The 20,355-nt window shown below is 42.4% G+C and overlaps 1 protein-coding gene across 7 annotated transcripts in view; it reads right to left on the reverse strand.

Annotated features, from left to right (window-relative positions):
- ubr3 (ubiquitin protein ligase E3 component n-recognin 3) overlaps positions 1-20,355 on the reverse strand; it is a 439,870-nt gene that overhangs the window by 138,841 nt on the left and 280,674 nt on the right. For all 7 annotated transcript variants that reach the window (XM_070875678.1, XM_070875676.1, XM_070875681.1 and 4 more), the window contains 2 exons: positions 18,932-19,068; positions 4,921-5,006 (listed from right to left, as the gene is read on the reverse strand). In XM_070875678.1, coding sequence (XP_070731779.1) covers positions 4,921-5,006; positions 18,932-19,068 — 223 coding nt within the window. The remainder of the gene's footprint in view (positions 1-4,920; positions 5,007-18,931; positions 19,069-20,355) is intronic.

Here is a 20,355-nt window from a genome sequence, read left to right on the forward strand (position 1 = left end):
CCAGTGGATGTGGTGTATTTGGACTTTCAAAAGGCTTTTGACAAAGTCCCACACAAGAGATTGGTGTGCAAAATCAAAGCACATGGTATTGGGGGTACTGTACAGACGTGGATAGAGAACTGGTTGGCAGACAGGAAGCAGAGAGTCGGAATAAACGGGTCCTCTTCAGAATGGCAGGCAGTGACTAGTGGGGTGCCGCAGGGTTCAGTGCTGGGACCCCAGCTCTTTACAATATAGATTAATGATTTAGATGAAGGAATTGAGTGTAATATCTCCAAGTTTGCAGATGGCACTAAACTGGGTGGTGGTGTGAGCTGTGAGGAGGACGCTAAGAGGCTGCAGGGTGACTTGGACAGGTTAGGTGAGTGGGCAAATGCATGGCAGATTCAGTATAATGTGGATAAATATAAGGTTATCCACTTTGGGGGCAAAAACACGAAGGCAGAATATCATCTGAATGGCGGCAGATTAGGAAAGAGGGAGGTGCAACGAGACCTGGGTGTCATGGTTCATCAGTCATTGAAAGTTGGTATGCAGGTACAGTAGGCGGTGAAGGTGGCAAATGGTATGTTGGCCTTCATAGCTAGGGGATTTGAGTATAGGAGCAGGGAGGTCTTACTGCAGTTGTACAGGGCCTTGGTGAGGCCTCACCTGGAATAGTGTGTTCCGTTTTGGTCTCCTAATCTGAGGAAGGATGTTTTTGCTATTGAGGGAATGCAGCGAAGGTTCACCAGACTGATTCCCGGGATGGCTGGACTGACATATGAGGAGAGACTGGATCAACTGGGCCTTTATATACTGGAATTTAGAAGATTGAGAGGGGATCTCATAGAAACTTACAAGATTTTGACGGGACTGGACAGGTTAGATGCGGGAAGAATGTTCCCCATGTTGGGGAAGTCCAGAACCAGGGGACAGAGTCTTGGATAAGGGGTAGGCCATTTAGGACTGAGATGAGGAGAAACTTCTTCACTCAGAGAGTTGTTAACCTGTGGAGTTCCCTACCGCAGAGTTGTTGATGCCAGTTCATTGGATATATTCAAGAGGGAGTTAGATATGGCCCTTACTGTTAAAGGGATCAAGGCATATGGAGAGAAAGCAGGAAAGGGGTACGGAGGGAATGATCAGCCATGATCTTATTGAATGGTGGTGCAGGCTCGAGGGGTCGAATGGCCTACTCCTGCACCTAGTTTCTATATTTCTATGTTTCCTCGATTTCGAGGGGCTGCCTATGATGATAATGAGTGATCAAGATATGATTAGGTTTAAAGTAGTTATGGAAAGGGATGAAATACCCAATCGGAAGAGAACCAATTTCAGTGATTGAGAAGAGATCTAGCACAGGTGGACGAGAAAAAAATATTGTCCAGGAAAAGAGTTAATGAACAATGACAGGGCTTCAAGGTAGAAATATTTTGGTACAAACCAAGCATAATCCCATAAGGAGGAAAGATGGGGCATCCAAAGCTAGAGCTCCCTGGATGACAAAGGAAATAGAGGTTAAAATAAAACAGAAAAAGGAGGCTTATGACAAATGTCAGGTCCGGAATACAGTAGAAAACCATGGCAGAATACAGAGCGTGCAGGAGGAAATTGAAAACAGATACAAGAAGGGCAAAGAGAGGGTACAAGAAAAGATTACCAGCTAACATAAAAGGGAGCCCTAAAGTAATTTATGAACATATATAAAGAATAGTTGAAGGAATGCTGAGACTGATTAGGGACAAAAATGAAAACCTTCTTGTGGAGGCAGAAGGCATGACTGAGGTACTGAATGAGCACTTTGCATCTGAATTCGCAAAAGAACAGGTTGAAATTAATGTTGCACTGGAGTGGGGGGGGCGGAGTAGAGAAATTGTATAGGATTAAAATAGTTCAAAGTTAACAAGTCACCCAGTCCAAATGGGATTCATCCTAGGTTGCTGAAGGACGCTAGCGTGGAGAGAGAAGAAGCTCCTTCAATCTTGCTTGGTATGGGAGTGGTGCCAAAGGACTGGAGGATTTCAAATGTTACAACCCTGTTCAATAAAGGGAACATGATAAACCTGGTAACTACGGACCAATCAGTCTAACATCAGATCTGGCTAAACTACTATGGCAAATGGAATGTTGGCCTTTATTGCATGGGGAATAGAGTATAAAAGCAGAGAAGTCCTGCTACAATTGTACAGGGTATTGGCGAGGCCACACCTGGAGTACTGCGACAGTTTTGGTCTCTGTATTTAAGGAAGGATATACTTGCATTGGAGGCTGTTCAGAGCAGGTTCACTAGGTTGATTCCGGAGATGAGGGGGTTGACTTATGAAGATAGGTTGAGTAGGTTGGGCTCTACACACTGGAGTTTAGAAGAATGAGAGGTGATCTTATCGAAATATGTAAGATAATGAGGGGGCTCAACAAGGTGGATGCAGAGGGAATATTTCCACATAGGGGAAACTAAAACTAGGGGGCATTGTCTTAGAATAAGGGGCCGCCCATTTAAAACTGAGATGAGGAGGAATTTCTTCTCTGAGGGTTGCAAATCTGTGGAATTCTCTGCCAAGAGAGCTGTGGAGGTTGTGTCATTGAATATATTTCAGGCAGAGATACAGATTTTTGAGCGATAATGGAATAAAGGGTTATGGGGAGCGGGCAGGGAAGCAGAACCGAGTCCATGATCAGATCAGCCATGATCTTATTAAGTGGCGGAGCAGGCTCGAGGGGTCAAATTGCCTTCTCCTGCTCCTATTTCTTATGTTATGTACAAGAGATCAATGTCAAGGACAAAATTAATTCACACTTGGAAAGGTATGGGTTACTAAGGGATAGCAAATCGTGTCTGACTAACCTGATTCAGTTCCTTGATGAAGTAACAAAGTTGCTTAAGGTCGTGCAGATGTTGTGTATATTGTCTTTCAAAAGGCATTTGATAAAGGACCACATAACAGATTTATTCAGAAAATTCAGTAAACATGATATTAAAGAGACAGTGGTAACACTTGGGTACTAAATTGACTATGGGGTAGGAGGCAGTGAGTAATGGAGAACGGATTTTTTTTAAAATGAGTGAAGGGAAGTATGCACTGGGGTCCCCCAGGGGTCAATATTAGGATCATTGCTTTTCTTGTTGTATATAAATGACCAGGACTTGGGTATAGGGTGCACAATTTCAAAGTTTGCAGATAATACAAAACTTGCCACGTTTTGAAATTGTGCACCCTCTACCCAAGTAAATAGTGAACAGGACAGTCGGAGGCTTCAGGAGGACATAGACAGACTGGTGAAATAGGCAGACACATGGCTCAGGTTATTATGCAGAAACCCAGCATATGTCCCTTAACCCTCCGCAGGTGGAAGTAAGCTTGTGCATAGGTTTACTTCCCTTACAGTGAATGCTCAACCCTTCATTCTGAACGCTCCCTGTTCATTCCAGGTAACGTGGAGGTGTTCCTTTAGGGCACTGAGTTCAGGGCAGTGCAGTGTCATTTAATGATTCTGCTATACTCTTGCAGATGGGAGCCAAGCTTCATGGTTCTGGGTCGGAGCTGGTTCAGGTACAGGGGCTGAGCTCATTCCATAGCAACCCTTTCAATCTATTGCTATAGGTTTAGCCAGGCACTGCACAGCCCAGGGATTTCAAAACAAATGATGGCTTTTTGTCAAAACATACATAAATTTGCTCATTAATTCTGAGTAATCACAATATGGGTGGGATTTGGTCTCAGTCTCCATGCAACTCCCAATACTGCAGCAGATCGACAATAAACATTTAATGACATGGTCCTGGAGAGTTACCCTTGGAGGAAAACACCTTCCCATGAGGCTGGGATAGAGAGAGGGGTTTGGTAACATCTTGCATCTTACTATTAAGTGAGTATTTACAAAACAGCCACGTTGTATAAAATTATGCAAAAAGCAATGCAAGTACCCTACATATATAATTCATGGGTCAACAACATGTGCCTGACATTCCTGCCAATCAATTCTCTCCAAAATGACCCTGAAGTTCCGCTAGATTTACTGATTAGTCTGTATGTACTAATCTGAAGAGCACAGCTCCTTTTAAATACTTAATGTCAGCATTCAGTAAAAACTCAGCAGTCAGACCCTATTTCAGGAAATACTCCTGCATAACACCCATCACTTTGGACATGCTTATAAGTTGTTAAACAGAGACCAAAAACCAGTTTTCAGAGTCTGAAGAAGCTCACTAAAATAGAGACTTTGCTGAATCAATAAGTATGCATGTAAATATTCCTTGTTCATTTTACCTGCGACTTGCCCATAATTGATAACTTGACATAGTAGTTTTACAGTGCTGCGAGTAGCACATTAAGCACAATCAATGCAGCACATTCCTGCTACATCTGGGTGACTTGCTTCTATTGCCACTCTGCAAAAATTTTCCTAATGGAATGTGTACCCATCAAAGAATGCTTGGTCTGTCTTCAGGAAATTAGTAAATTCTGTTATTGAATGAAACTCATGTAAGGATTTCTACTTTCATTGAAAAATTAACTAAATAGCAGAATGTGATCCTAAAACATCAATAAAAAACATGAAATAAAAAGGAATGCAACTTATTCAGTGTTCTTTCAGTAGTAGTTTTGGTTATAAGCCTTTATTCGGGATTTTTATTCCAGTTGTATATTCTTTTTTGATCGGTCAGCTTTTCTGAAGCTGTTTGTTGGTTTTTGCAAGTTTTGTACGCTTGCATGATTGTGTGAAAGCTTATCCTCAAATCACGTGCATGATAAAATGTCAGATTAGGTGCCTGCTACTACAGTGAGAGAGAGACTGATTTTAAACTGGCAAGACTGACTTAGTACAAAAGGATAAGGAATGATATCATATACACACACTCAATGAGTATTTTTGGCTTTGGTGAATAAACCAGTATTTAATTGAAAAATAACACAATAATTTAATGTATGCACTTACTTAAACAGGATCTTTTTGTAGTAGCACTTGCTCCTCCTAAACACAAGTTGCCTCCTCGATGAACCAATTCCAGCTCTAAATTCAGCCTGTTGCATCAATTAAAATGTAATTACAAGTTATAAATTGAAATTATTTCACTGATTTTATACTCCCAAAATTACAATTAAAAGAAAATATATGGAAATAGTAACTCGTTATGAATGAAAACTGTAACAAGCGAAATTCACTTGGGCCAATAGGATTTCTGTGCAAATGTACAAATAAAAATAAAAGTATTTGCACTAGCTGCAAGTGTTTTAATATTTACTTAATTTACAATTATAAAATGCATAGCGTTTAAGCCATTTTTTTTCAACAACGTTTTTTTTCCTGTGTAGTTTCAAAATCCAAGAAATTGTAGAACACTATCCCCAAGTCATTAACTTAATCCACCAAGGTCTCAAATGCAGTCTTAATCCTCTGTTGCTCAGAATAATGCAATTTAACATTGATAATTTTTTCTGCGTACGTCTCCATCTGTTTGCCGCTGATAAGAGCTTCTGTGTGACAAGAGAATTTTCCACTCTTCAGGCGATTTGCTATTTTCATTGAACTTCTAAAAACCTACCAGTGAGGGAGCAGGAACCAGAAATTTCAGACCAATGGGCAGGACAGTAAGAGTCAAGTAACATGATTCAGTTCACCATGGGAATACAAACGAGGGGCAATGTGTTTAATTTATATACTCGTGACAGTGTACATGTTCTGTAGAAAAACTAGGTCTATCTAGACCAATGAGCTTCCAAGGCAACCTTAAAATAAATCTTTTCAGAACAATGTTACAGTTCATTGAAAACTTTACGAAGACTACCCTCTGTTATGTTCAAGGTTTGCAGTTTTCATTTCTTTTTTTGGGAGGGTTGTTACATTTAGAAACTACTTTAGTTGAAGGTAAAAGTATACACAACCTGATCACACTATTAAATTGAAGATACTGGCACAAGCTGGTGTGTATTTTGAAAGTTTATCAGAACTGAAAATACTGAACCGTCAATCAAATACAGCAAATTGTATATATCCTCTATATGCTTGTTAAAAAGACTTGATTGGTTTTGGCTTAATTTCATCATTCAAGATTTTTCAGTTCTTTTTAAATTTGGTGTAAAACAGAATGGTGACACAAGAGGCTGCCTAAGTTTTAAACAAAAGTAAATAAAAGGCATTCTTCATTCTAGCTATAGTTGAACTTAGACAAGACCATCTCTTGAAGTCTCAAGGATGAGATGGGCTTGGCACCAGCAGCATTATACCCTGTACTGCACTTTTGCAAATGGAGAATGAAAATCTCCATTTGCAAAACCCAGCAACAAAACTGAACAATGTCAATGAAATCTATATAATATTATTTGTTACACCGATTGTAGTTTATTTGTTAACTATAATACTCAAAATGCCACAAAAGTGGCATAATCTGATGCTATGTTAATTTGACAAGAAAGCTGCTAGCACTTACCCATTTGGAGACTCAAATATGGTCATGGATATTCATGCATGTCAAGAGACCCAGCTGACGAAATGGCAAAAAAAACTTTTACCCTCCAACAGATGGGCGAGATGAGCAAGGCGCAGAACACAGTAATTTATAGACATATGTAACATATTCATACGACTTCCCCCACAGCAGGACATGAACTTCCAAATGCTAAAACTTGCACCAACAGCAAATGAGGTAGAGTTCCATCCCTACCCAAGAAAGCAGCAAAAAGCAGAGATTCAGTGCAATACAGTCCCAAATTATGCAACCGAACAAAGAACAGGCAACAATGGAATCTGGATGCACCCTGCTCAGCATGCTGCTGTAGGAACTTAAATCTAAATCCAAGACTACCTGCTGTTTCAGATGAAAAACTATTTAGCAATACATTTTGGTATATGAAGAGAATATTTTAAATAGACAACATTTTGGAGGTCTGGAATGAGACGCATCAAAAATATCAAATCCCAGAACTGGTCTGATGGAAAGAGAATCCCAGACTGCAGGATATTTACAACACCAAGAGAAAGATTCAATGTTCTTGTCTTGCCACTTAGATTTCCCCGCCCCACCCCCATCCTCTCAGTTAACATGAAAGCAAGAGTTACAGGCTCAAGTGCCAAGAGGAAAAGTAATAAGGAAAACTTTTGTCTCAAAACAGCTCAAAGCAGTAGCCAATAATTAAAGGCAAGAGTAAAGTGAAGCAGTAAAGTGAATTCCAAGAAGGGAGGCATTAAGCTACCATTTATTACACCTTTTTAGAAGGTCTGGAACACACAGGTCAGTGATGTAGGATCCAAAAACCCTAGAGAGCCATCGAGGCAGGAGCTGACAACAAGAATCAGGATTTTGTTTTAAGGTATAAAATGTAGTGTGAGGATGTCAAATCATAAACATGTCACACTCACAAGGGCAAAATGCTCAGATCTGTGCTGAAAGAAATGCACTATAGTTAATCATTAAATTTAGTGCAAGAGCCCTCCGTAACAGTCCTCATGTTGTTTTTTGGTAAAAGAGAAAAAAATCTTTTCAAAAGGTCGCTGAATGTCGCAGTCACCTTGTATCTTTTTCCTCTTCAGTTGGAGAATACTTCAAATAAATTTAAAGAACGGAGGTAAAGAGCAACTATATCCTGTGGCATATTAATGCAAAATATTTTGAAGTTCAAAATAGCTACTCTAACAAGAAGCGACATTAAATAAATAAGTAAAATGCTAAAATGCTGTTTTTAAACTGCCCATAACTGTTTATTAAACAAATGTAAGCAGCAAATCATGACTCTTTTCCAGAAATAACATATGTGCTAAACAAAAAATTAGTCATGGGCATTTGGAAAGTGAGAAGAATTACTAAACAAAAACAACACAAAGGAGAGTTCCAGTGACGTCACCACCTGTGCACCAGCGATTTTTAATGAGCTCCTAAAATTATTTTTTTGGGGAACCCACTAACATCTTGGACAAAAGAACTGAATTCCAGAGGTGAGATTCCAGGTGAGGCAAGAGTGACTGCCTTTGACTTCAAGGCAGCATTCGATCAAGTGTGGCACCAAGAAGTCTAGTAAAACGGAAATCAATGGGGATTGGGTGAAAACTCTCCACTGGCTGGAGTCATACCTAGCACAAGGGAAGATGGTTGTGGTTGTTGGAGGCCAATAATCTCAGCCCCAGGACATCGCTGCAGGAGTTCTTCAGGGCAATGTCCGAGGCCCAACTATCTTCAGCTCTTTCATCAATTAACTTCCTTCCATCATGTCCAGAAATGGGGCTGTTCACTGATAATTAGAGTGTTCAGTTGCATTCGCAATTCACCAGATTGTATAGATCCCTCTATTTATCCTGTTATATAAGATAGTTGATCCATTCTAGCAAAAGGCTGAACAACAGGAGAACTGACAGCAATGCTTAATGTATATGCTCCAAATACGAACTCCCAAATACTGGCATTTCTCATACTCGCTCACATATGGAAGGAAGAGTAATCATGTGTTGGGATCTAAACTGTGCCTTTCACCCCAAACAGGATAAACTTCAGCAGACAAAGGGCACCCAGGACAAGCAGACAGAACAATCCAGGGGCATTGTAAAAAACTCAGCCTGATGAGTGTCTAAGAGTTCCGACATCCCACTGAGAAAGAATTCACCTTACACTACTCACCCCATAATAAAACATGCTCCAGGATAGAATTATTATTCTTGAAGCAATCCAACTTATCCTGAGTCACATGCTGGGATACAGGGCCAAGAGCCATCTCAGATTATGCACCAATTACACTTCCAACCATAGCCTATTCAACCATCTCCTCCTCCTTTCAGACATCGCTACCTCAACCCAGCTCGCATTTGCAACCCTGAGTTCCTATTATATCTCGGGGTTAAGTTCGCCTGCTGTATTAGATAACTAAGGATCTCGTATTACTGTGGAAAAGCACCAAAGCAGACCTCAGGGGTCACATAGTCACCTGCACCTCTGCTAAAAAGTGCAAAGGGCTACAGACCCAGTGACCTGGATTAAAAAAGTAAAGGGGTTAGAATCTCAACATTTGAGGCACCAAACAAAGCAATGAAAGGACCCTGATACAGGCTAGAGGGGAACTCAATATCATCTCCTCAAAAGGATGCTGAAAAGTTCTCCCGCAATCATGAATAGGATGACAAGCCAGGGAACTTCTGGCACAACCCTTTGGCAGCAAATGCATAACAGGACTATTGCTTCAATTAAGCGAGTTAATGGTAACCTTCACCTCAAACTCGACTGAGATAAACAGAGTTCATAAGCTATTACACATCACTCAATGCAGATTAATGTCAAGCCATGCCATAAAAAAAGCAATTCCTATCCAACTACCCCCTTCCACCTTCCACAAAAAATTGCATAGTTGCTTGATGCCTTGCTTTCTGCCAGTGAACTCCAACTGGCAGTAAAAAGCCTCCATCGGGAAAGCCACAGGGCTATCCGCTGAGATCTACAAGGCCCGACACCAAGATCTCACTACTCTTCGACCAAAATACTCACACAGGGCTCAAGTTTCGGCCTGAGCTGCTCCTATTTTTTTGGAGCAACTAGTTTAGAATGGAGCATCTTAGAAATTGCAATTCTCGACATTTAGTTTGCTCCAGTTCTAGTGAGTTAGAATAGTTTCATTTTAGAACAGATTTTTTTTTCAAAAGGGGGCCTGTTTTGAAGTTTAGGCAGCGAAAACTTACTCCAAACTAACTTAGAATGGAGTAAGTGTAAATTTTTGTATGCTCAGAAAAACCTTGTCTACACTTATACATTAGGCGTAGGAAACGAGGGATTGGTGGGGGGGGGGGGGAGTTTACAAACATTAAACACTTCACTTTTACAAATAAAGGGCCATTGTCAATAATAAATGATAAATAAATCAATAAATCAACAAAAAAAAACAAAAAAAATTAAGTTTCTACTCACCTACTGCAGCACCGGTAGCCCTCCAACAGTATGCTGGGGCGGGACCCCCCCGCCCCTAATGTCTCTGTGTCTCTGTCAGTGGAGGTGGGGGAGAAGCGAGAACAGGCAGGAGTGGGGGAGAAGTGAGAAAGGGCGGGAGTGAGGAGAGAAGCGAGAACGGGCGGGAGTGGCTTAAGAGAATGGGCGGGAGGGGGGAAGGGGATGATGAACGGGAGGGGGAGGCTGAATGGGAGGGAGGGAGGCTGAACGGGAGGGTGGTGGGGGGGTGCGGGGGGAGCTGAACGGGAGGGAAGCCAGAGTCCCGATCTTCAATGCCCTGGGAGCCCATTCGGCCAGGGCTCGGGGCGGCGTTCTTCGGGCCCCTCCCACGCCGCCTGCACAGATTCGAGCTGCGAGGAGCTACTGCACATGCACGCATACTCTAGTGCGCATGTGCAGAGATCCTGGCACTGTTTTCAGCGCCGGGCCCTGGCTCCGCTACACCAAGGGCCTGGATCAACCGGACGGTGGGGAGAATACCAAGGTAAATAATAAGCGCCATTTCTGTTCTAAAAAGTCGGCGCACCATATGGAGGTGCACCGTTCTAACCTTGCGGGCAAACTTGGGCCCGATGTACTGGAGACAAAGACCTTTCCAGACACGACACATCATGTCGCAACAATCATATTACTACACAAGCAGAGTACGGACCCCACCTAGTTCTCATGATACAGACCATATGACATCTCAATACAGACTATAAAATACCTAAGACCTTAGCCCCTAGACTAAATGCAGCCATTCCTGGGCTGTACCAGGTAGATCAAATAGGTTGTAAAAAGGAGCCGTTTCTCAGGACAACACTAGGTGGTTGTTCAATGTGGTGTACTATTGTAATAGTACCAACATGTCTGTCCTGGTACTGTCCCTTAACGCAGAAAAGGCATTCGAGTTTAGTTGAAATTCTTCTTTGTAACACTTGAGGGAAGGGTTTTGGCATCACATTCAAGAAATGGATTGCAATCACTTATTGGCAACCCACATCCACAGTGCGCACCAATGGCCATAGCACCCCTTCATCCCACTGCAACAAAGAATCCCCACATCCACTCCCATTTGCTCTGGTCATAGAACAAGCATCAGAGTGAATCTAGGCATCCACCGAGTACAGGCAGGAGCAAACAAACACAAAACATTCATGCAAATTGATAACATAATGCTAAAATTAACACAACTAACTCACTTCCAAGCATCTTCCAAACCATCTAATTTGAATATATTTCCAGCTCAGGCAAGATGTTGCATATGGAAATCCTATACTTGTGCGTGGCCAGGGGCTAGCTTCAGATACCTTGGCATACACGCCACACCAAAGCCCACTCCCCTGTGCAAAAAGAGCGCTCTCTTTTGCCATCTGCCCCTTTACCAGCCTATATGCTGACCTAATCATATGGAACAATCTACCCTATCATTCTTGAATAGGGTGAACACAAGAAAGGTCAACATTCTCCCGACCTTCCGTGGCTGACAATGGAAGCCAGAACATCCCTCCCAAATTCCATACACAGTCAGTGATACAGCTTCAGAAAAAAACAATAGACAGCTAGAAGCATCCTACTGTTGCTACAACTCTCTCAGCTTGGAGTAAGGTCTGTGCTTCCTTAAAGATAGAAACATACAGAAACATAGAAAATAGGTGCAGGAGTAGGCCATTCGGCCCTTAGAGCCTGCACCACCATTCAATAAGATCATGGCTGATCATTCCCTCAGTGCCCCTTTCCTGCTTTCTCTCCATACCCCTTGATCCCCTTAACTGTAAAGGCCATATCTAACTCCCTCTTGAAAATATCCAATCAACTGGCATCAACAACTCTCTGCGGCAAGGAATTCCACAGGTTAACAACTCTCTGAGTGAAGAAGTTTCTCTTTATCTGAGCCCTAAATGGCCTACCCCTTATCCTAAGGCTATGTCCCCTGGTTCTGGACTTCCCCAACATAGAGAACATTCTTCCCGCATCTAACCTGTCCAGTCCCTTCAGAATCTTAAATGTTTCTATGAGATCCCCTCTCATCCTTCTAAACTCCAATGAAAAAAGGTCCAGTTGATCCAGTCTCTCCTCATATGACAGCCCAGCCATCCCTGGAATCAGTCTGGTGAACCTTCGCTGCACTCCCTCAATAGCAAGAACGTCCTTCCTCAGTCTAGGAGACCAAAACTGAACACAATATTCCAGGTGAGGCCTCACTAAGGCCCTGTACAACTGAAGTAAGACCTCCCTGCTCCTATATTCAAACCCCGAGCTATGAAGGCCAACATACATTTGCCTGCTGTACTTGTGTGCCCACTTTCAATGATTAATGAACCATGACACCCAGGTCTCGTTGCACCTCCCCATTTTCTAGTCTGCCGCCATTCAGATAATATTCTGCCTTCATGTTTTTGCCCCCAAAATGGATAACCTCACATTTATCCACATTATACTGCATCTGCCATGTATTTGCCCACTCACCTAATCTGTCCAAGTCACCATGCAGCCTCTTAGCGTCCTCCTCACAGTTCACACCGCCACCCAGTTTAGTGTCATCCGCAAACTTGGAGATATTACACTCTATTCCTTCATCCAAATCATTAATGTATATTGTAAAGAGCTGGGGTCCCAGCACTGAGCCCTGCGGCACCCCACTAGTAACCGCCTGCCATTCTGAAAAGGACCCGTTTATCCCTACTCTCTGCTTCCTGTCTGCCAACCAGTTCTCTATCCACGTCAGTACATTACCCCCAATACCATGTGCTTTGATTTTGCACACCAATCTCTTGTGTGGGACCTTGTCAAAAGCCTTTTGAAAGTACAAATACACCACATCCACTGGTTCTTCCTCGTCCACTCGACTAGTTACATCCTCAAAAAAATTCCAGAAGATTTGTCAAGCATGATTTCCCTTTCATAAGTCCATGCTGACTTGGACCGATCCTGTCACTGCTTTCCAAATACGCTGCTATTTCATCCTTAATAATTGATTCCAACATTTTCCCCACTACTGATGTCAGACTAACCGGTCTATAATTACCCGTTTTCTCTCTCACTCCCTTTTTAAAAAGTGGTGTTACATTAGCTACCCTCCAGTCCATAGGAACTGATCCAGAGTCGATAGACTGTTGGAAAATGATCACCAATGCATCCACTATTTCTAGGGCCACTTCCCGAAGTACTCTGAGATGCAGACTATCAGGCCCCGGGGATTTATCGGCCTTCAATACCATCAATTTCCCGAACACAATTTCCCGCCTAATAAGGATATCCTTCAGTTCCTCCTTCTCACTAGACCCTCGGTTCCCTGGTACTTCCGGAAGGTTATTTGTATCTTCCTTCGTGAAGACAGAACCAAAGTATTTGTTCAATTGGTCTGCCATTTCTTTGTTCCCCATTATAATTTGCTCTTCCACTAGCCAAATGACAAATTGCCCTGCATGACAAATATCGAGACCAACAGATGGAGCACTCTCTCCATAACCCTGCAATATTTTGTGAACGTCAGTGTAAACCAATATCCTTGGAGCTTTCCCTTCACTCCCCAACAGCCTCTTTCAGACACTGCTCCATTCTGTGTACCATTCTTGGCTCCACAACCAAGGATGGAAACATTAACCTGAAGGAAACCTGGGAACATGACCTAAGCTGACCAATTATCATCATAGGCAGCCCCTCGAAGCGAGGATGACTTGCTTCCACGCCAAAAAGAGATGAGTTCACAGGTGTTTCAATGAAGGACCTAATATTCCAGATCCAGAACTACATCGTGAAGGGTGAAAGGTGCCTGTGCATGGATTTTTTTTTTTTAACGTGGGGTAGCCGTTGCACACCAGCCACCACACGGGCTTGACAGAGCTAGGTCTTGGTCCAGTGTCAAGGATTACCCGACCGAGCGCGCACACATATCGCAGTGTGGGCTGGCCCATGCTGACCCTGGGTCCTTGGCTCTTCTGGGCCCCAGATTCAAGCCTCTCCTGGGCCCGGTCGCTTCCCTCTACAGACTCTTGCCGCTCCTTCGCACCCCCTGTTGTGCCTGCCCGCACTGCAATCAACAAGCTGGCAAGACCATCAGCCGGCCGGGGCCATTGGACGGAGCAGCATGCGGCGGGCCAGCCCGGAAATCGGCACGGTCCCGGCCTGCAAGACCATCAGCAGGCCGGGGCCATTGGAGGGAGCGGCGCGCGGCGGGCACGAAGCCAGGTCGTTGAAACAGGTAGTACAGTAGCAGAAATTCACCATGGTGAACAATTCAATTTGGAGCATGGCCAGTTTCCAGCAATGTTTTTATAAACTGGTGCAAAACATCACAGAAACTCGACTCGCACTGGACATAATTTGTGCTTGAAGTTCCTCGATCTTTTACGCTGGTTTGGCCAATTTGCGAGCGGAAACTATCCAAATGTATTTAAGTTTTTTCTTTATACCTCAGTCACTACGTTTATCAGTGAGAACAGTGGGGTCATCGCATGTGGCTAGAAACTGTGCCAGGATAAGGTGCGGGGACGACAGGGCACGTTGTGTGTTGAGCTATATACATCAACCTCAAAGTCAGAGAGCGACGTTGGGGCTCAGAACACCAACCCAAGGTGAGGGATTTACAAGACGAGCATGAGAGAAGCTGCTTTGACTCAATGAACCAACCCCCGTTGGGTCATCATTGTCGAATGTAAAGGTCTACCTAGCCTGCTCTTGGAATTTTAGATGAGAAATTTATCAATTTTCAAGATTAACAGTTGATCTCCTTTGGCGTTGCTCAATTTTTAAAACCGCCTCATTGTAACTGATTCTGCTTCTCTCCCACTCTTTGTCTCTTTCACTGTGCCTTCCACTCTGCTGCCCTCTTTCTTTCTCTTTGTCTGTCACACGCTTGCATTGTCTCTGCCTTTCGGCCTCTAAGCTGACCACCAAGGCGAGAGTTATGGAGTCAGCACCCAAACACCACCAGCTGCAGCAAAATGCAGGAAGGCCAATTCAAAATCATAAATCACACATACTGTACCCCACAAATGCTTCATAAATTCCATCCCTCCATGCTAGATGACTGCTGAAGAGGCTATGGCCAAAAAGGCAACCTTCTACACATATTCTGGCTCACATCCAGCCATTATGGACAGCAGCCCAGCAAATCACCAAGAATGCAACATGTCTCATGATCCCAGAGTATCCAGTTCATTGCTTGCTGGGCCTGTCCAGTGGAGAGAAAAGCTAGTATAACTCTCATTATTAGCTGCAAGATGATCATGGGCATATCCCATGTCTTTTCACCAGGGTCAATTGAAATATTCAAGACTGAGATCAATAGGCAAAGGCTATCAAAGGATAAGGAACAAAGATGGGTAAATGGAGTTGGGATGCAGATCAGCTATGATCTAATTGAATGGCGGAACAGACTACAGGAGCTGAATGGCCTAGTCCTGTTTTTATGTTCCTACTATTATTATCTATCGCGAAGACACCGCCTTTCAAAGCTGGAAAAGCTCAAGTTTCTCTAATCATATCTCAAGACTTCTAACATTAGGTTCAGCCTCATGGCTCTTCTCTGCACTGCCTCCAACACTCGAATGATGCATTTAGGTCACAATGACCAGAATTGGACACAGTAGTCAAGGTGCGGCCTGACCAAATCAATATATAATTTCAACATTACTTTCTCTGAATTATATTCAACTGTTTCTGCTGTGCAACTCAATAATATAATGGCTTTGTTGACTGTCGTTCTGCACTGGGTGAGCATTTTACGCGTAAAGTCTACTAAGATACCTAGGGCCCGAATTTGATCAAACCTACGTTCTGCTCATTTACCGTCAAAAAACTGCTAAGATTGTGACGGTACTTTGGCGGAAGTTTGGTTAAAAACTGGGGGAAAAAAATGTCTGGCGGAAAAAATGGACATTACACAGCAATTCTGGGTGGCAGCGGGCGGTAGGTCGGATTCTGGGCGGCAAATGCAATCCTCGACAAAGTAACGAAGAGGCTAGAGTCGAGCCGAGGGAGGGGAGCAAAGCAAAAAATGTTCAACAAATAAAAAACAAAACATAACAAAACCTTCAGAGGATCCTTTCAAACAAAATCGCTGCAAAAGAATGAAAGCAAAACATCTTACTAACCTTTTCTTGCAGGTCTTCATACCTACTGTCCAGGTAAGACCTGCTTCCACGCGGCGGTATTTTCTCCTGCTGGAGTGGAGGACCGCTCGGATGAATGTCGAGTGGGAGGATTTTTTTTTCGGCGTTATACGCCAGCGGACACTCCCCAGCGGTCCTTACAAACCGCCGGCGTGACCAAACTCGCACAAAGAGCGCCGAAAAAACGGGAAGGCGGCAGCCGGTTGATCAAATTCGGGCCCTTAGTTCTTTAAAGATTATCTTTAATTATTTCAAAATCTTCCTTGGGATATGTGCATTACCCATTTTCCCTTCCTACGTACAGTATTTTACACATTTTTCTACCCAGTTACATATTTTGTCCAGCTAATTGTGTAACTTCTGATCTGCCTACTCCACTTCCACTACCCCTTGAAGTCTGGCATCATCGACAAATCTAAACAATCTGCATTGAGTTTCTGAATCCAAGTTAGAACAGTACAGGGTTCCAACACCCCATTTAGTACTTCCTCCCACCCCTACATACCTGTTATTTTCTACCCTTCAGTCAATTTATTACCCATATCCAAGATTTACCTTGATTCCCCACAGCATTTAGATTAACAAATACATCTGGAACTGTGACAAATACCTTTTGGAAATATAGGTACAACACATCATTTCTTTATTAAGATGGAGAGTGACACAGTTAATTCAGAAACTAGGGTCCTGAATTTAAGGAAAGGTAACTTTGACGGTATGAGGCGCGAATTGGCTAGATTCGACTGGCAAATGATACGTATAGGGTTGACGGTGGATAGGCAATGGCAAACCGTTAAAGATCATATGGATGAACTTCAAGAATTGTACATATGTATAGATATGTAAAGAGAAAAAGATTAGTAAAGACAAACGTAGGTCCCCTGCAGTCAGAATCAGGGGAAGTCATAACGGGGAACAAAGAAATGGCAGACCAATTGATCAAGTACTTTGTGTCCTCCTTATTGAATACCGAACCAAACAACCTTCTGGATATAAAAGGGGTCAGAGGGTCTAGTAAGAAGGAGGAACTGAGGGAAATCCTTATTAGTCGGGAAATTGTGTTGGGGAAATTGATGGGATTGAAGGCCGATAAATCCCCAGGACCTGATGGTCTGCATCCCAGAGTACTTAAGGAAGTGGCCTTGGAAATAGCGGATGCATTGACAGTCATTTTCCAACATTCCATAGACTCTGGATCAGTTCCTATGGAGTGGTGGATAGCCAATGTAACCCCACTTTTTAAAAAAGGAGGGAGAGAGAAAACAGGGAATTATAGACCGGTCAGCTTGATATCGGTAGTGGGTAAAGTGATGGAATCAATTATTAAAGATGTCATAGCAGCGCATTTGGAAAGAGGTGACATGATAGGTCCAAGTCAGCATGGATTTGTGAAAGGGAAATCGTGCTTGACAAATCTTCTGGAAATTTTTGGAGGATGTTTCCAGTAGAGTGGACAAGGGAGAACCAGTTAAAGTGGTGTATTTGGATTTTCAGAAGGCTTTCGACAAGGTCCCACACAAGAGATTAATGTGCAAAGTTAAAGCACATGGGATTGGGGGTAGTGTGCTGATGTGGATTGAGAACTGGCTGTCAGACAGGAAGCAAAGAGTAGGAGTAAATGGGTACTTTTCAGAATGGCAGGCAGTGACTAGTGGGGTACCGCAAGGTTCTGTGCTGGGGCCCCAGCTGTTTACACTGTACATTAATGATTTAGACGGGGGAATTAAATCTAGTATCTCCAAATTTGCCAATGACACTAAACTGGGTGGCAGTGTGAGCTGCGAGGAGAATGCTATGAGGCTGCAGAGTGACTTGGATAGGTTAGGTGAGTGGGCAAATACATGGCAGATGCAGTATAATGTGGATAAATGTGAGGTTATCCACTTTGGGGGCAAAAACACGAAGGCAGAACATTATCTGAATGGCGGCAGATTAGAAAAGGGGAGGTGCAGCGAGACCTGGGTGTCATGGTTCATTAGTCATTGAAAGTGGGCATGCAGGTACAGCAGGCGGTGAAGAAGGCAAATGGTATGTTGGCCTTCATAGGTAGAGGATTTGAGTACAGGAGCAGGGAAGTCTTACTGCAGTTGTACAGGGCCTTGGTGAGGCCTCACCTGGAATATTGTGTACAGTTTTGCTCTCCTAATCTGAGGAAGGATGTTCTTGCTATTGAGGGAGTGCAGCGAAGGTTCACCAGACTGATTCCAGGGATGGCTGGACTGACATTTGAGGAGAGATTGGATCAACTGGGCCTTTATACACTGGAGTTTAGAAGGATGAGAGGGGATCTCATAGAAACATATAAGATTCTGACGGGACTGGACAGGTTAGATGCGGGAAGAATGTTCCCGATGTTGGGGAAGTCCAGAACCAGGGGACACAGTCTTAGGATAAGGGGTAGGCCATTTAGGACTGAGATGAGGAAAAACTTCTTCACGCAGAGAGTTGTTAACCTGTGGAATTCCCTGCCGCAGAGAGTTGTTGATGCCAGTTCATTGGATATATTCAAGAGGGAGTTAGATATGGCCCTTACGGCTAAAGGGTTTGGAGAGAAAGCAGGAAAGGGGTACTGAAGGAATGATCAGCCATGATCTCATTGAATGGTGGTGCAGGCTCTAAGAGCCGAATGGCCTACTCCTGTACCTCTTTTCTATGTTTCTATTAGTTTTGCACAGAGGAAGTACCAGAAATACCTCCCAATTACAATGTATAAGGTGCCTAATGCACCATGGAAACTGCACTAAATATTGAATTTGATAAAGGAAATGGTTCTTTGTGCAACTTGCAGCTAAATCTTTCAATTTTATATTAGAATATCTTGTGTGCATTGTACTGAACAACTCTAAAAATATATTGTTGTTGCATCAGTGCTAAGTTAATTTTTTTTGCTGTTAATTCATTTTCAAAATAAATAGTAAGGTTTACATACCTAGCTACTGAATACATGAAGAGAAAGTCATTGTCTGGCGAGCCAGGAGTCTTCCCATAATCTATGTATTTCTTTTGGGTTGTATTCTTTATGTCCTTCATCACAGACTCCATCTCCTTGCTCAAGTTCGTTACGGACTATGAAAAGCAAATTCATGCAATAAAAAGATATACGTTTACCGGAAATAGACACAAACGTTTTTTTTTAAATATTGGTATGAAGAATTTTTGCACAACTATGAATAATAGTGGAATAAAATATGGCACTCAATTTGGAATGGTTAACTACAATGAAATTAGTGAATAAGCTTCAACTTCCCAAGTAAATATATCAGGCTGTAATTATTATATTGCTACCATAAAAGTATTGAACACTGCATCTGCAACAGTATGGTTAAAGGAAAAAGTAGTCTCCAAATCACAGAGACTAGAATAATGCCAATAGATAAAATTAATTAATTTTTAAATAATTTTTACTGGTTCATTAAATTGGCCTACAACTTGTAATGAATTGCTCAGATTGTAAAATCTAGACAAAAATAACATGTTAAATAAAAAAATCTTTCTCGTTTTTATTGGATCTACCTATCCTCGATATAAAAATTCTTGCAAATGTTGTACATCCAATGAGCATGGGAAATGTTTTGCTGTCTGTCGTGAGTCAATGTTCTGATTAGCCCACAAGAAATTTAAGCCAATCAAAAACTTACTCTCACCCACACCGACGAAAACATTTTCTTTCAACTATTTTCAGGTGCCATATAACTTCATTTATTCACTCCATACCCCTTCAAATAAAATTTAGAGTAGAATAACATGAATTTTAATAATTCTTAAAGATACCAAAAAATACTTACTAGAATAGCTACCCATTATATTTTATCATACATTCATCAACTTCCACCTTTCGTGACCTCCTTTGCACCATTCTCAGCCTAATCTTGTACTCATTTCTTCGAGCTCCGATTCTTCTCTCAATATTCTCTCCTGCACTTATTCTGTGCCCACAATGTTGCTCGTATAGTCTCCCTGTGTACACAATTTTTTGCTCCCCTTCTAACTGACTACCACAGAAAAGATGCCAATTTTACAACATTGCACTCCCACAAATCAACTGCATCTATTCATCCAAGCTGCTAACTTGTACAATTTTCTACCTGTATATACAATCAACACTCTCAATATCAATGTAACTATTACTGTATAAGAAAACTGACTTGTATATTTTCCCCATAGACAATAGAAACACTTTCTCTAGTCACTTTACTCGTTCCAGGTCTTCCAAATGATGACTAGTCCAACCTCTTTTTTTATTTCCACCAATACAACCACTGCTATAAATTAATGGGCCTGAATTTGCAGTTGGCAGCATAGCTAAGGAGTTTGCCACCGGTATCACAAGGAAATCCTCCTACCTCGTGCGAT

Source organism: Pristiophorus japonicus, chromosome 3 (assembly GCF_044704955.1).
Source record: "Pristiophorus japonicus isolate sPriJap1 chromosome 3, sPriJap1.hap1, whole genome shotgun sequence".
Classification (NCBI taxonomy): Eukaryota; Metazoa; Chordata; class Chondrichthyes; family Pristiophoridae; genus Pristiophorus; species Pristiophorus japonicus.